This window comes from Cupressus sempervirens, chromosome 8 (genome assembly GCF_028749045.1).
Source record: "Cupressus sempervirens isolate cs-2001-9-10 chromosome 8, ASM2874904v1, whole genome shotgun sequence".
NCBI classification, from domain to species: Eukaryota; Viridiplantae; Streptophyta; class Pinopsida; order Cupressales; family Cupressaceae; genus Cupressus; species Cupressus sempervirens.
Genome location: NC_143125.1, coordinates 521,409,729 through 521,428,364, shown reverse-complemented (window position 1 = coordinate 521,428,364; position 18,636 = coordinate 521,409,729). Strand labels below are relative to the sequence as shown.

General features: G+C 36.0%; 1 protein-coding gene across 1 annotated transcript in view; it reads right to left on the bottom strand.

The window, feature by feature from the left end:
• The window catches only part of MFL1 (Mitochondrial substrate carrier family protein), a 73,919-nt gene extending 57,053 nt beyond the window's left edge, over positions 1 to 16,866 (bottom strand). Inside the window, exon 1 of the mRNA XM_089798288.1 lies at positions 16,229 to 16,866. Within this exon, the coding sequence (XP_089654414.1) occupies positions 16,229 to 16,774 (546 nt within the window). The 5' untranslated portion in view covers positions 16,775 to 16,866. The remainder of the gene's footprint in view (positions 1 to 16,228) is intronic.
• Between the last annotated feature and the right edge of the window lie 1,770 nt (positions 16,867 to 18,636).

Below are 18,636 nucleotides of genomic sequence, written 5' to 3'. Positions count from 1 at the left end.
AACAAAACACTTCCATCTTTCTTCAATATATTTCCTTTAGACACATTGTACATATGTATGCACTCCTAAATTAACTCTGGGCAAGGATAAGCTGGAGGGAAAGTTGAAGCCATGAGCAAGTTTGTGTCTAACACTTTAGTGGAAAAAGGTTGGGCCAGTCTTTCACACAATCTTTCTGAAACGCCTCCCAAATCCACCCCTAGCAAGTTTGTATTGGCTATTATGGGGGGCATACATTGCAGACTACGTGTGTTTCCAAATAGGTGTAATGTAGACTTCATGATTTTAGGAGCTTTACTTTGAATGCAAAAGCAAGGAAACAACCACAAATATGATTCACTCCACAAGCGGAAGAAAAATAACCAGAAGATGGAAGGATTTCCTGGAGAACAACAACTATTTCAACTATGAAAGAAGGCTGGTTTTCTCCATTTTTTTCCTACGACTGCTTGTTTTGAGCAAGAAAAGAAACTTAATGTCTTTCTTTTTAAACGAGAAAACCTTCTTTTAGATGCATTTTGAGGAGGAAATGATCATTAACTGCGCAGAGGACGGAAGTAATTTTCGCATGTCGTGAAGGAAAGATGACAGGGCAAAATAGGTACTGGCATTAAATTAGGAGGCAAGTACTTTAAATAATTACCCTTCTTTACACGTGCCAAATCTTTGTTTCCGCACCCTTAAATCAAAACTTCGGCGAGACCATTAATGACAATTTTACTTCGACCATTGATTTCTTGTACTCACTTTTCAGATCATGACGTCACCTACAACCATGTTAATCATGACGAGGCAACCAGCTGTTGTGTGTCTCATGTACCACGTGTACATGCAGCATGTCAAGTGGGTCCTCCAAGGGAAACTGCTTTGAGGAACGAACAAAACATTGAACCCGTGAACTAGTTCCTTTGGTACAAAAGGTTCAACGTAGCTTAGTGTTCTTTGAACTTGGTACAAGGGGTACAAAAGGTTCAAGGAGTACAAGAAAACCTGTCTATTATACCAAGAAACTTTCCGAACCGCAACAAGATGGTGTTTTGAAATAAATCGCTTTCAGTTAAAGTTGGCCAAAATGGACTTGGTCAACAATTTAGCTTGAGGGAAAGATTGGTCAAAAACAAAGTTGAGTAAATATGAAAATGTTAGTACAACTTCACTTTCGAGTTTGACAATTGACAGAACCAATGGTTCAAACTAAAAAAAATGAAAACAAGATTGAACCAAAAATAAAGAGTAAAAATGGCGACTCTGAAAAACATGAACTAACAATCTCTAAACATTCTACTATTGCTATTATTACTATCAAATTTAGGTTTCTTACAATCAACTTCTTTATGACCAAAATTATGACAATTATAACAATAAAAATTAGTAATAGGTTTGAATGACTTACAGTTTCTCTTCATATGACCAACTTCATTACATATAAAGCATCTACCTCTAAATTCATAGCTTACTTTCTTTGGTGATTCAGATTGCTCAATTTGCTTAGGTTCATCAATTTTCTCAGTTTGACTTGCGTGCTCAACTTCTCTTGGTGCATCTTTAGATTGACTTTATTCAATCTTATTTTGGTCATCCTTCTTATGTTCAAGATGTTCAACAAATGGATCTGGTTCCTTTCTTGTTTCAGATTTCTTTGCTGACTTTTCTCTAATAAAATATCCAAGACCAATCTTATCATAGGAAGGTATCTAAAAATATAGTTGCTCATCAATTTTCTCACTATTGGAATATAACTTATCTAATTGTTGCTTAGTCTCGGTTAACTCTCCTTTCACAATAGAATTATACTTCTCAAGTTCTGCATGTTCCAACTTGATGGATTCAAATTCAGATGTCACTTTTGTAAGATGGATCTTAGATCTACATTCTCAGATTTCATATCTGACTCAACTTTGCTATCATCTTTCTTCAAACTTAACTTCAGTTCAATGATCGTCAACTCATGTTTTAGAATCTAATTTTCTTTCTTCAATCTTGATACTTCATCAATATCTTTTGTCCAATCTTTAAGTTCCTTTCTGGATTTGAGATGATCAATCTTATCTTTCAATTTCCCAATGTAGTCTTTTGCATCTTCATATCTTTCTTTCAGAATATCTCTTTCTTCACTAAGAATATCAATCTGCTCAAGAGCTTCTTCTAGGTTCTTTTATAATTGTTCCATATCCATAGGGATCTTACTCAAGTTATTATGCCTCTTCTGAGTAACTATGCTCTGATAACAATTGTTAGAAATAGGGAATATTGAGAAAGGGGTGAATCAGTATTCTACGAACTTTAGGCCAAAAATTGGATATTATTAATTACCTTATAATTGCATATGAAAGTAAACTAAAAATGTTGAACAGTAAACATAACCATGCAATAAGAGAACTCATAACACCATATTTTGTTAACTAGGGAAACCTTGGCCAAGGGAAAACCTTGGTGGGGATGGTACCCACAAAATGATCCACTAATCAAAAGTATCCGATTAAAGATATTGACCTTGTTAGTGTTAGAAATATAAGGTAGGCAAGGTTACTGAGAGGGGAGGGGTGAATCAAGAAAAAATAAAGCTTATCTTACTTCACCAATTAATCCTTCATATAATATTCTAATCTAATTGCATGTATGAAAGAATGAAAGCAAATAAACATTCATAACAATTTGACACAAGATATGGTGACCCAGAAACCTTCCAATTAGAAAGTAAAATTGGGGTGGGGATGATACCCACAAGCTTTAGTACTGCAATATAAAGTTAACTTGTTAACGCTTACAATTGACCACTTCTGGTGATCTACCCTATTAGGAGCAATAAGGACTGTGAGGTCCACCTTGTAAAAGGATTTACAAACATACAATGAAGTATGCGCTCAGTTAAGAGATTTAGCAAAGACAATTAGGTCTACCTTGTTAAAGGATTTGGTTGATGCACCTATTAGGATGAACCAGTGGCTAATCTTTGATCTGCAACTTTGATTTGTTGGTTCAGATTCCTTGTATTACAATGATTGCCTAATTGTAATAGATAATACTTTGTTGTCCCTTATACTACTTGTAGCCTTCTTTAATTCACACTCCTGCTCATCATATATTCTCCACATACATATTTGGATATAATACAATACATTACATATATATCAATCCAAATTGCAACTTACTGTAATCGGCTACAATACCAATTACATCATAATCCACAAAGTCGGCCCAACTAATGTAACTTGGGTTCTAAAGACAAACTCGATGATGTTTTGATACACAACAAACATTGTCAATGCTCAGCAATCTTTGGCACTCGGTTGAACTTGAAGCTTGGTCCATACTAATCACTTCCAAGTAGCTTGAACTCGATCAACATTGTGTGGCTCAGTGAACTCTGAGAAACTCGGTAGCAACCAGACCACTCAATTGACATAGCATGACTTGGTCAACACTAGATCCACTTCGCTAACCTTGACAGCTCAGTTAACACTACGATCTCCTTCACTTCCACTGACTAGCTCAGTAGCCTCTGCTACGCTCGGTTTGCACCTATGTTACCTCAAGTTTCTGGGACGAGGGGACGAGGAAACGGGTTTCCAGGACGGATTTTTTTTTTTCTCAGAGCAAGGGACGACAGGGGTCGACAATGGGAACAACTATATAAAAAGTAGGGAAAATTTAAAATATACAGGGAAATTTTAAATGTTCATATAAAAACATGGATAATGCATGCTTATATAAATTATAGAACCTTAACATATAATGTTTGTGTTAAATAATTTAACTTTAGAGTTCACATAAGAGTGGAAATCAAACAAATTATCAAAACTGAAACATTAACTTTATGGGACAGCCAAAGGAAAGGTTTCTGGAAGTTTCCGGGATGAGGGGACATGGGGACGGGGTCAATTTTTGCCGGAAACGCATCCTTGGGTAACATAGGTTTGCACTGAACTTATATCTCTGAAGCTTGGTAAACACTGTGTAGCTCGGTAAACACTACAAACTGACTACTTAGCTCGGGAACAACGAAATCACTTGGTTAACATTGCAAACTGAACGATAAGCTAAGTAGCAACTATAATGTCCCCTTTTTGGGACATTAGAAATATTGAAGTCTTATTTATATAATGTTAAAATTGACTATTAGAGCGTAGACTCAAATTATTAAAAGGTCAATTTAAGGTTATAAAGAGGGCAAAAGGTCAAGGAGGAATAAAACAAAATGCCAGAGGGAAGTTGAAGAGTCACAAGGGAATAGAACGAAAGACAGTAGGGAGTTGAAGAGTCTTAATTTGTGTATTAAAAAGGGAATGAACCTCATTCCATGTGATGCTTGATTTATGATTCAGTTTCAGTTTTCTCTCTTGTGAGAGTTATTCAGAAAGCTTTAGCTTTCAGCTAGTATGAGGATGTAGCCCCTCGTGCCGGCAGACAGTGGACACAAGCCCATTGTTCGGGGAGACATCAGTTCAGGTGTTTCACATGCGCTTACAAGTTCTTATTCTAGTATTCCAATCTGACTGTTCATCTGTATTTAAGATTGGATTTGTTAGTATTGGTTATTGTATTGCTGTTGTATAATGCAATAATGTTGTTTAAGGAGTTTTATGAGAGTTTTTTGGTTTTATCATTGTGGGTTTGTAATGCATTTCTATATGCTTGAAATCCTGAATATTATTCTAAAAAGAACTGGTTATTATCTTGTGGAAAATCTTCTAGTTTTATTGTCGTATCATTTTACATTTGCCTACGTTTGAGTTTGACTATTATAATTACGAAGAAGTTGGTTAAACATCTGTTGGATTTTGTACCGGTTTCGATTGTGCTCGCAATATATCTGCATGTGTTTAGTTTTGAATATAGTCAAAAGGGACAAAACAAGTAAATATCCGGTTAGGGATATTTCAATGGTATCAGAGCTATTGAACCTACCATCCTAGTGGGTATTTTCAGAGTTTCGATTGAGAGCTTAGTTGCAACTATCCAAATAGAATAATGAACAATTGATACTTATCAGAGAGTGATTTATCATAATTTTGGAGCCCATATTCAATAGAGAGTAGTCTTTAATAATTTCTATGCTGGGAATTTCATTTTGGACGTTGTGAGTTCTTTAAGAGTGTAAGTTTTTATCAGGCCTTGCTTTATACCAGAATATGGTTTATTTGAAAACTAATGGATGCAAATTTGAAAGGCTTGGACTGATGCAAAACCGAGTGTGCTATGCATGTCTTTAAATAAACATTCTTGAAAACTACCAAATGATTTTAACGGACTTCTAAAAAGGAAACCTTATCAGTGGACAGTATTCTGTAGTGGCGACCATAGTTGGAGGTCTGAAAGTACTAATATTTTGAACAGGAGAGCTGTATTTGAAATTGTGGTAAATCCTGTGTTTAGTTCTGGCAAGTGTATTCTGCGGCACCATAATATTCTACACAATTGCTGGGACGTCACGGTGTACAGGGAGAGTTTGAAGGAATGCATATTGGTTAGCAAGGAACTACGATAACAGGTGACCTGTAGCTGCTATTGCCATCCCACACAACTAGTCCAAGGGCAAGCAACATATCATACCCATTCTCAATAGCGACATGGTAGTATCACCAAGGCAAACAAGTGCTATTCTTTTCTCACTGCACATGCATCACGATCTTATGACTGCATGTGGTTGGTTGGTGAACATTGACGAGTAATGAAACAATTGTAGGAAAGAAGCACAGCGCCCGAGTATAAGTATTTTCATGGATAGAAGTTCAGAGCAGAATTTATCAGGTAGGTATCGGCACTCAAACAATCATGGGTGTCCTATCAGCTCATACAGCCATGTTCAAACTGTTGAATTGAGCATTGGTTTGACGGCAATCTATAGGGCGTCGAGACAAAAAGAACCCAGACTATAAGCGGAGGTGGAGTTAACAGTCACCTCAATATTACATTAACTGTTACAGCAGTGTAGACGATTTCACATCTGCAGCCCTCAAATGTAGCTGAGCCCAATACATTGTCAGTCAGGTTATAACATTGAGACAAGCGGATTTAGGTGGACGCAATACAGTTGGAATGACCCAAGAGATCAAGCTCACATACAGACTTCCGCATGGTTCCAGCAAGTGAAGTGGTAACGTTTCTGGCATCGCATCTCTTTATAAACAACAACGCATAACGGTGGTATTGAACGATTTTTGGTACAGACGAAATTTTCATCATGAATACCGGTTAAACGCAATAATTGTGAAGATAAACAATGTGCTTCAAATAAGAGTAGCAAGCGTTTGAACATGCATTATTGATACATTTGCATAGACTGTAATTGTATTTATGATGTGTACGCACTGAGGAAGGATTATTGACAATTTCCGATTGAAGTGCATCCAATGAAAACGGCGAAACCTTTGACCTGTCCTCCTGTGCATAAACACTTGTCAAAGAAATGGTGTAGGAGGAATTTCAAAGGCATCGAAAAGTTGAGAAAGGTAATGGAACCTACAAAGCAACAACGACCAATCGAGATTTTATTGTCGTGAATCTTATGACCAAAGCTTATACTAAAGTCTGGGTGAGAATCATTAAGTGGTAATTTTAATACATCCGTCAATACGAAGTAATGTTCAGGCTATATAGCAGTTGCCTCAATATTACTTTGGAGGGATTGGTGGGGAGAGTCAATTGTAGCAGAGTTGGTGAATTGTTGCACTACCGTTACAAAATTTGTCAGTAACCGAGCAAGAGTTGTTGCCCGAATCAAAGCCTATTATTTGTTTTGTCTGAAAGTAGACTCAAGCATAACCCACGCGGCAATATTGTACTCAAGCATTACACATTTTGAGGAATCTCTACCAACAACATTGGTAATACAAGCGTGAAGATGTTTGCAACTACAAGGTTTTATTGTTATTTGGAGTTAGTGTGTATTTGAAGACATTGATAATCTTTACAGTCAGCAGCAAATAAATTACTAAACTTTATTGTGGCAGTGATCATAGTGAGACTCGCCAAGGTTTGATGCCTAGAAGAAATAACAAGCACAGGGAAACAGAAAGTGGACTCAAGTGGAATTGAATATCTTTCAATTGTAAGTGATAATTCGAAACTCTCTGCAATCAGAAAAATCTTAGTTCTAAATGATCACACTATGTCTATTCAGACATTTGCAAATTCTAATGTCATAGAATTGAGGCGCATCACAGAATGTACAAAGTTGTTGGACATGTCCAGTTCTTTATGCCATCAAGTCACCTATGCAAAAAAGGAATGAGCAGTAATGGAGGTCTTGGAGACTAAGTAGAGTGCCTACAGATTAATGTTGCAAAAGAAATTCCAACTACCATTGGCAAATTCTGATACATATGCATATAGAAGGGATCGTAAGACTGTCGCACCCCACGCATAATGGAATGAGTTTGGAGCAAGGCTTAGCATGGACTCTCGTGACGTTTAAAGTAATACTACAGACATATTCCTGCAAGAAGAATCAAGACTTTATATCAGATGACTAAGTTCTAGAAGGTCGTTCTAGACCCATAACTTGAGAGTTATTTTTTCTAAATAGCGTTATTAATTGGTATCACATCAGTAGTGACAAAGCAGTTGTGTGCAAATACTCTAAGTTTGGAGATCAATAGTCTATTAGCAATTGTGTATTGATAAGTTCATCATTATTCAAAAATTGTTGCAAAAAAAAAAAAAACCAATGCGAATCTACAAAACTTAGAGGTTCAGGAACATCAAGGCAATTCTGGGACAGAAAATAGCTGTTTGACAACATTCAGCAATGGTAAAAGACTTGAACAATATCTTCAAAGATACTATAAAACTACAAGAGCACTTAGCCCAGAATTCAAAATCTGTTATAACAACAGAAATACTCGACATTTATGAAGAGTATAAAGAACTTCCTACCCGAATTCAGAATGATTTATCATTCAATGATTACTTGGATTATCATTTAGAGCAGCAAAATAAGTCTGAGATGGCAAAGAGGAAGTATTCGGAATTGGTTTAGGATCTTCTTGCAAGGGTCCAAGGCAAAAATGTATACAAGGAATTTCCAAAAAATCATGATCAATGAACAAAGGTTCTTGAAAAAGAAAAGAAGTCAACTACCATTATTTTACAGCCTTCCAACGGCCATGTAGAAGATGTTACACAGGGTACAAGTTTTTATGTTGGTGAGTTAGAGGTTAGTGTTGACAAAAAGGCTAATGAAGATGGTTGCACACAAGGTAATAACAGATTGGAATTTTTGTGTGATGAACCATATATTTCCTACACCCATGATAGGAATTCAAAGGAACAATCCAAGATGGCACCACAAGACGTTGAGTTGTATCAACATGATAATGAAATGCATGCATTTAGAAACCAGCTAAGGGTTAACGAAGAAATGGTTGTAGCATCTTTGGTACATTATGACAGCACTCACAAAATGGTTGAGGATCTCTACAGGAAGGTTCAAAAGGGAGTGGAAGAAGAATGGCTTGTTTCCGATTTGCATGTAATCAAAGCAGCTCTTGAAACTATGAAATCAAATTATTTATATTTGCTTTCCGACTAGGATAACATTAGTAAGGTTGCTGAAGTACATGTTGATCAGCTGAAAAAGGAAAGGAATGAGATTATGGAGCTCAATGAGGAGCTTATGTCTACTCAAGAGGCATTAGATGAAACTCAATTTTCTCTTTAGGAAACAAAAAATCAGATCAAGGTCACAAATCACTCTCAGGAACATGAGGGTAAGGTGAGGCAAGAGTTTTTCAAATAAGTCATTGTTAAGCTTGATAGCATCAAGCAAACTTTTGATTTGGATAGTTGCCCCAAGCGACCAAGTTCCAAAGTTTCAAATCACTTTCGGCTTATCGATAACCCTGTGTTTGAAGTAGATGTTGATTGGATTTTCGATAATCCCCTTTTTGAAATAAACAAGGACTCTCCTTTTGATTATCATGATAAAGATGATTCTTATTTCAAGATATGGAATCCTGGTATGATTCCTAGCAATGAATATGGGTCACAAGATGGAAGTGGTGGTTTGACTACGGTTGTGCATCATTGGATCAATCCACATAGGGTCCCTGATTTCACACCATACAAGGGTTGGTTGAATTACATACATCAACATACATCAGCCTTTGGATAGTTTTTGTTGTAGTTTTGAGGAGAGTTATGTGTTGCTCATAGGGAATGCTCTTTCAGTTTCACTCTTATTCATAGTACCTATCTACTCAGAGGTTCCACAGATTGCAGATGACACTATGGTATTTGTTGCGCCCAAAGTGTTACCTTCAAATTTTGAGCGGCTTGTTTATTACGTCATCTATTTACGTAGGGTTGTCACCATCTACTAGGTTATGCATAGTTCATCGATACATTTCTACCTTATCATACTAGCTGGTTATGACAACAAGGTTTAGGATCTAGATGTTGATAGCATATATCTCTGGCTTATTGAGGATTTGGTTATAGCTCTACTCAATTTGAGATTGGATGCAATGATGATCAAAGTTGTACAGTTTACAAGTACAGCGCTTTTTCATAGAGTTATATGGGATCCAGGGATCCAGTTGATGGAAGGATTGCAGAGGGGCTCCTTGTTTCGCAGTATGGTCGAAGTTGTATTCTGTTTGTGCTGCCAAGCTACCTACAAACTCGTATGGGATCTTGGTACTAATTGCTTGAGGACAAGCAATTTTAAGGAGGGGAGATTTGTAATGTCCCCTTTTTGGGACATTAGAAATATTAAAGTCTTATTTATATAATGTTAAAATTGACTATGATAGCGTAGACTCAAATTATTAAAAGGTCAAATTTAATGTTATGAAGAGGGCAAAGGGTCAAGGAGGAATAAGACGAAATGCTAGGGGGAAGTTGAAGAGTCACAAGGGAATAGGACAAAAGCTAGTGGGGAGTCAAAGAGTCTTAGTTTGTGTACTAAAAAGGGAAAGAGGCTCATTCCATGGGATGCTTGATTTATGATTCAGTTTCAGTTTTCTCTCTTGTGAGAGTTATTTAGAAAGCTTCAGCTTTCAACCAGTAGGAGGACGTAGCCCCTCATGCCGACAAACAGTGGACGCAAACCCATTGTCCGGGGAGACATCAGTTCAGGTGTTTCACATGCACTCACAGGTTCTTATTCTAGTATTCCAATCTGACTATTCATCTGTATTTAAGATTGGATTTGTTAGTGTTGGTTATTGTATTGCTGTTGTATAATGCAATAACATTGTTTAAGGAGTTTTATGAGTCTTCTAGTTTTATCATTGTGGGTCTGTAATGCATTTCTATATGCTTGAAATCCTGAATATTTTTCTAAAAAGAACTTGTTATTATCTTGTGGAAAATCTTCTGGTTTTATTGTCGTATCATTTTACATTTGCCTACGTTTGAGTTTGAACATTATAATTAAGAAGAAGTTGGTTAAACATTTGTTGAATTTTGTACCGATTTTGATTGTGCTCGCAATATATCTGCATGTGTTTAGTTCTAAATATAGTCAAAAGGGAAAAATGAGTAAATATCCGGTTTGAAATATTTCAGCAACTATAGAGCTCAATAGCAATGTAACCAATTTGACTAAGTGTTGAGTCACTAATAGACAAAATTGACCTTAATGTCAACAGTTAGGAGTCTATTACATCTGTATAGTGTTTTGGTCCTTGTTAGATGACTTAGGCCTTGTTAGAAGCCTCAACCCTATTAGGAGTTGCTTCAACCCTGTTAAGAGTTGGTAAATATACATACAAAATTATGTACAAGCTGAGCCCACTACCCAAACATGTAACTTACAATGTAATTCCTTGGTACAAAAGATAGATACAATAACCTCTTGCTTGTTGCTAATATCTGCAATATCTGATATGTCACTATTGTTCATCAAAATATTTGCAATCCTCTGATCATACATTAGAATTTGCATTGCATAAAGTTTGCATAGTCTTCACAAGAAGCACGCTTTACTTCGCATTTTGTAATCTACCTTTATACCTTTGCAATTTACGAATTACTGTCAAGTCGGCCTTCAAGCTTTCACACGCTTGGCAAAATACAAAACTAACTATTGCTCACTTAGGGTTAACATCTAGGATGTCGTCCCTAATTAGTCAAGTAATTACAAAATACTTCCTTAACTCATAATTGCCCATTTACTATTATGCTTTGTTCCGTCTGTATGCTGCCCCAACTGGTAAAACTATCATATCTTCTTCCGTACTGACTTGTGCACTTACACGCGTCATCCTGACACTTTGTACTGTCCATACCTAACAACGCACATGCCCAAAATGTCTCAGTCATTCGTACACATCAAAACTACCTTTGTTCTGCCAGATAAACTAACTTGTAGTTAGACAATTTTCAAGTCTAACTGTAGAATCTTCTTCTGCACATAATGCCTTCTTCATACAAGGTATATACAACTTATCCTAATTAGCCAAATTGCCAACATATACATAAAATATAACTTAAAGTATAAAACACTTATATGTTGTATTTTATTAGCTGCCCTACCACATGAGGGCCTAATTTTCAATTTTGCTTGTCAAATGGATGCAATCATGAAACTTTGGAAATTTTGACAAAGGGGTAATGAAGAGAGAGATGAAATTAAGGATGTAAATCATAAAGAAACTTGAATTTGGGAAAAAATATCCACGAAACTGAAATGCAAACAAGTGTTTTGGCATGAATGAATAGGTGTGCCTGGACATAAAGTGGTTAGAATCTGACCACCACATGTTTCAACTAAGGACTTCACCCCTCAAATTTTTGCCCTAAGTCTTAGACAAATTTCAAATCATTTGCCATTGTAGAGTAGAGAAATGCCAGTTTCAAGGGAAAAATAGACCAAGTTTATGTGAAATTTAAAGTGGCCTGGACTTGGAGTGTTCGGATTCCGACCCTCTCTTGCCCACTCTTGCACGAAGATCATGTAATTTCTGCCCTCATATGGGAAAAACAATCTGCATTGCTTGGGCTTTGGGGAGTTGAAAAAGGGTAAAATGACAAGGATTAAATTTAGTTGTTATCTCCATGTTTGATCAGATTTTAAGGCTGAAAACAACAAAGGGTGAAACCAGATTCTTGAAGAAAAGAAAATATCAAATCATAGTTTGCAAGGTGAATAAAATTGATCAATGCTTGGAAGTTAATGTGAAATTGCTGAGAAAGAAAGTTGAATTTGAAATAAGATAAAGTAAAATTGCAAGTAAAATGTGGACTTCGAGTGGTCGGATTCCAATCCTCTCACGTCCACATGTGAACAAAGCACCTTCGATTTCCGCCACCCCCTTTTGAGGCTAAAACTTAGCTTTATTCAGAAACCTCCCTCCAAGGTTAATCATAGAATGTAAATCAATTGTTTCATAGGTAAAATGAAGTTTTTATTTAAACGTAAAACATGTCAAGGCTGTGAATTGTAAATCTGGGCATGATATCAGATGTTAAGGGGAAAGAAAATAATGATCAAACTTCTGATTTGAACTAAGAATCAACCCAGACATCAGACTCCAAGTAAAGAAGCAGATTATAAGTTTGATTGAAGGTGATGCTTGAAGGAGATTCGGACTTGGGGAGGTCAGAATCGAACCCATCTGTGTCCCACTTGGGACTTTGTGCCCCTGATTTCTGACAGCTTGTAGAGTGGCAATTCAAACTCAAAAATAAGCTGCCCCCCTTCAAATTTGGACTTCCTAGCAATTACATGTTAAAATAGTTTGAAATTTGGTAAATGATCAGGAATTTTCAAGTTAATTTCAACTGCCAATTTAAGGGTGAAAATTCAATGTTTGAGTTTGATACAATTCTTCTTTCTGTTTTGCAAGGCAACAATGAAAGGAGATGGCTTAGAAAGTGTGAAGCTATCCATCAAAAAGGACAAACAAGGAGATGGTTTGACAGTGAAAGCCAAAATGTAGACTCCAATCCAAGTTCAAGACCAGATTATGCAGGTGGAGATTAAAGAACAAGTCATGCAAGAAAAATGGAGAGGCTACAAGTAAAAGAAGTTATCATCAATTTGAATTTCCGTCAAAAATCCAAGTTTATAGTTCAAGTACATGAAGTACCTCATCACTTCAACAAGATCAAGGCCAAGAAATCAAGATTTCAAAGAGAAAGCAAATGCAATATGAAAATTCCAGAAGTAAAAGAAAAAATCATGAAGATGAAACAACTTGGACTGCCACAACCAATTGAAGGCTTGAAAATGTTGATATCAAGAGATAGGTTCTCACCAAGAAAATGATCTAGTCAAGATAAGCACACTAAGGTTGAAATTTTTGCCACAATGCTATCAATGTAATTGCCAATTCAATGTTGGTCTCCATGGTGGATTACTTATGTTGCTTTAGTGTATTGCATGGTGTCTCTATTTCCTCACTTAGATTAGGATTTCATTTCATGTTGATTAGAAGAATTGTTTAGTTGAATGGAATATATTTTGGATGCATATTTGTTAACTCACATAGACCAAACCACTAGCTGGTTGCTGATTGTAAGCTTGTCTTGCATGGTCGAATGGCATATTTATGGGTTTTACTTCAATTATTGCTTGCAGGTTGGCATGCATCAATGGATGGTATGAATGGAATGGTAATAATCTAAACATCTTACATTTACCTTAGGAGATTACACTAGCTTGGTTGATGCCAATGGCTAAACTAAATCCAGTAGAGTCACAAAGGCATTTGTCATCTCTTGCATTCTAGAAGTAGAATAGCTTACTAAACCCTTTATGTTTGAACTTTCTTTGGTTGGAAAAAGTTGTAGTGGTTGATGTCCTTTGAATGAACAATGCAAGTCCCTTTGCGATACCAAGCATATCACATCATTATAACTGAGTTAACTCCACAATAAGAAGGAATCTCAAGGTTGTTACATTTGAGCAGACAATCCATATACATTGTTTAGCATGTGACCATCCTTATTGAAGAGAAAGTTGGAGATTTGGTGTTTCCTCTTGGAATACTAAGTATCTGATTCTGCATGTTGTAGTGGCATAAAAATCACATCAGCACATACTCATACAAGGCCTTAAAAATAGAAAAACCAAGACATGCGGTGCATTGTATTGTAGCAGTACTCTAGGTAAGGAATTCGACCAATGCCTTTTGCTGTCCTGAAACATTATTTTTGAAGTATCCTTATGTCCAATTGTTATCTATTTTCATTTGGCCATCTATTTGTGGGTGGCAGCTTGTGCTTGGAGTGAGCGCAGTGCCTGCTAACTGGACCAATTCTTGCCAATATAGGCTTAAAAATGTGCTGTCACAATCACTTATAACTGATTTTAGCAAGCCACAGAGTTTGGATATTTCTTTGTAGAAATAATCTGCCACTTCTGGTGCTTTGTAATCAGCGCAATAGGGAAGAAAAGTGAATTTTGTTAACCTGTCCACAACCACATGAATACAATCTTTAACATATGCTTTTGGAGGTTCTGTGATAAAGTCCATGGTTATACTCTCCCACTTTTGTTCAAAAATAGGTAAGGGTTGAAGAAAAATGGCAAGAAGTATCTTCTCTAATTTGTTCTACTAGCAAGTGAAATATTCACATACATGCTTGAGCACTTATTAATGCCTTTCCAGGAAAACCTTTCACTAGTTTGTTTGTATGTCTTGTAGAAACTTAGATGTCCTACTAGGGGGATCATGAACTACTTCTAGGATTTCCTTTGTTAACTCTCATTCAAGGATCAAGAAGGTTCTTCCCTTTTACCTAATAAGTCCATCAACTACTGTAAACCTTCATTGCTGAACTTTTCATCAAAAATATCACTGGGAAAACATCTTTGGCATATTCAACTATTAAGAAATCCTTCCAAACAATAGAAATCTCAAAAATAAAGCACATACTTCGCATCCTAGAGAATGCACCAATCAGCAACTGCAATCTTTTTCCCTTAACAATTCAATTTCAAAATTATTAGTTTGGAGGTTACTTACCCTAAAGGTCTCAATGGTTTAGAAAGAATTTCAAATTATTATGATCCATTTCTACCACAAACTTACCATGAAATGGGCTTTGGTGGAATTTTGCCAAGGCATGCATGATGGGGAGCATTTTTTAATTGTAAGTGGGGATCCTCTATAGGATAATTGTTCTGCATTAGCATCACTGAAATTCATTATATGGATGTGTCACATTCCAGTATCCAGCATGGAAGGCAGTGAGAAATTAGATATTGAAAGTACAAGGCAACTATTCATTACCTCCTTGAGCCCCTCAGAAACCCTTTGTGCTTCATTGTTCCACCAGAATTCTCCATTTATTGTTTAAGTCCATTGATGGGTAGCCGACTGGGAAAATCCACAAACAAATTTTCTCTAGTAACTACAAAAACACAAAAATCCCCTTAATTGTGCGAATGTCTTAGGAAAAGGATGAGTGATACCGGCTTGGAACTTTGGCAGAACCATTTGTGTCCTAAGTATGTCAGCCAATCAAAAGTCACATTCGGATCCTTTAGCACACATGGATTGCTGATCCAAAAACCCAAGGACTTCATTGGTCAAGTGCCCAAAGTAACTTGGCCCAAATCGAATTACAGATAAACTTTTCCAATATTTTTATCAATCTCTAAGAAAAAATGAAACAATCATTCATTTTCAAACTGAAAGTGCTTTTCGATGAATGAGATGAGTTTTAACAATTACAGGTATCATAGTCATGACACACCCAAGTTCAGAAATCATGGTAAATCCTTTTCAACACTGAATTTTTAAATGTCAATATTTGAAAAATTTCTTGTATTTATTTGACATTTTCTATATTTTAGATAAAATTGGCAAATTCAGAAAGAAAAAGTTTTGTTCAAAGAACTTAAGGGGAATCTTCACATGCAAATGTCTCCAATATGCAAAATCTTTTGGGGAGCTAGAGGAGAAAACATTGGCTATTACTGGATATTGTTAATTATAAATATCCCTACATCTAGCTCACTGGGCACAAACAAACGAGGCCAGTTAACTCCTAGATGAGTTACATTCAAACTCCCTAGCTATATACAAACAAAGCTAGTAAAGCCTTGGATGAATTTCAAAATTAGGGTAGTGTAGGTCCTGGATGTAGTCGATGAATTATTTAATATTGGCTCCTGACAACTTGACAGAAGAAACATGCCACCCAATTGTGGCAATTAAGAAAGCGTCATGGAAGAAATACCCAAAAATTCGCCCAGATAAGTACCAAATTTAGATAAGAAAAAATGAATTTAAGAAAAAGCTGAGAAATCAAGAACCTAAATTTTAACTACCTGCATCCTCTGCGTTATTAATTCTTTAGGCACCATCACAGCCGAGGACACCAAATTGCCCATTGCCCCTGCAACAGGCGGTATTGCCAAGGACGGTACAATTGGCCTGCATTTGGACAAAATAGCCTTGCCAAATTCACAGGTTCCAAAATATATGGCCGAGGATATAGCAGAGCCCACCAGAACAGCCGACACTCCGCTATAGAACCCTGCAACGCCCTGCTTCTGCAACACTTTGCTGATAACATCGAGGGAGCTCTTGTAGACCTGCGAAGCCCCTCGTGTTTGAAGTTTGGTCTTCACTGTGTCCAGTGGATGCAGGCACACATAAGTAAATGCCCCTGCTATTCCCCCTGCACAAGCTCCTATTAAAGCTTTCTCCGCTACAGATAACACCATGCTGTAGTTGCTAATAACTTTTTTGTTGATAGATCTTCCATTGGTGAGGGTAGTTGAACAGAACGAGACGAAATGCGGACCATCGTGGAAATCCTTCAGAGGACTGTGATGTTTTAGGGTGATGCAACTTCGGCCCGGGCCTCTCATTGTTGCCTTGCTGTTGAATTTGGAGATTTACTCCTTTGCATTCATATCAAAAAAGTTTCCTCCATCCAATTTTGGGGTGAGATTGAACACCCAACCTATCAAATGCTATGCAGAGGTTATAAATACAAAACCTGCAATTTGTTTGTCTGATACGTATGGCGGTATGGCCGTATCTAGGCATTTTAGCAATAAAATGAAATTTTAATTTAAGACTATCACATAGAGTGGAGATATGGAGAAATCATCAAAATATATGTAAAGATAATTTTTATTTTTATGAAGTTGTTTTTATTTTAATGTTTACTGGTTTCAAATTTTGATAATAGTTTTTATTTTTATATTTTTATTTGTATACCTTTACAAGTATCTTTTAAAAGGAGAGTGGGAAAAAGGGTTTTAGGTTTTAAGAGAAATAAATAAAATATTATTTTTGATATTTTTTATTATTTAAATTTAATATATTTATATGGAATGTGTTTTTTGTTCGAAAGGTAGGATCTATTTTTAATAAGTAATGGTTGAAAATAAGAAAATGTAAGACTATCTAAAGATATAAATTATTTGACTTTCATATGTTGTAAAGGATAAATGTTCGATAACAACAAAAGTTCATGGTAAGTATGTAATAGTAAAAGTGTCAATTAAAGAGCCCAAATATTAGAAAGATGAACTGATTTCTTTCAACCATTTTTTCACACCTTCACTTATGAGAAGTACCATCCCTTTTTTCACAACTTCAGTTACACTATGTTTTTAGAGTAATGGTATGACTGAAAGGGAGTGATTATACACACATAATATTAAAATAAACACTTTAAATTTGTTTCCCCATTCTAAGTAAGGGCGTGTTCCTTGAGTTTGGGCGTAGATTACAGTATTTGCAACTTCTCACTTCAACAGATTGTTTAAGACTTCTTTGAACAAAAAAGTTACAACAGCCTCAAAACAAAATCAATTACATTAACACAATTGTCAACTATTGGAACATGAGGGTAACTCCTGTTAGAAAAATAGCGTCTTTACCTTGCCTTTAAATACGACTAATATTTATTGTGAGTTTTATATTTAAGCATGCATTGGTCCTAAATTTGTCTTAGAGTTATGGTTCAGCTAGGTAAGCATGTCGATACATCTTTGTTGCAAGACCATTTCTAGATTTGAAGATATTGCAATTTTTGTTTTTGAAGTTGTTGAAGAAATTTTTCTAAGTCAATTTTGACGGTTGTAGAAACTCCTAAATGGTTCAAAAGTGTCTATAACAAAAATAGTTGGCTACAACTTGATAGATCACGTCATGAGCTTTTTTAGCACTTCAAATTATTTGTTAATTAGACACTTGATTTAAAAGTTATGAACTCCATAAGTGGGGTCTCCTAAACTAGGAAATATAAAAATGTGTTGGACACATAAATGAGCTTTAAAAAGGCATTTCATATGTTGGTGTATATTTGTCCATAGTTCTAAAAAGTATGCACTTACTTTTGTGTTTATTTTGGGACCATTTTTAGCCCCACTTTAGTGTGTTCTTATATTAGGACCTCACATTGCACCTAATAGAAGACATAATTAAAATTAAGGTCTAACTTCTTCTATCTTACTCAAAACTCTAAGTTGCCTCTAATCTCTGTGCATAATTTCTCGCATGTGTACAATTCTACAGATTTTGAGATATAAATCAGACTTCAAGATCAGAACTTAGTTGGGCTTAGAATGAACCTTGATTCAAATTCTATGTTTAGATATATATGGGTAGATATAGATGACAACTACAGATCTGAATTGTAATCACAAACTTGAATGATATAAACTTCTTCTAGGAACCCGTGGGAATATGACTACTTGGAGATCAAACTATATGTTTG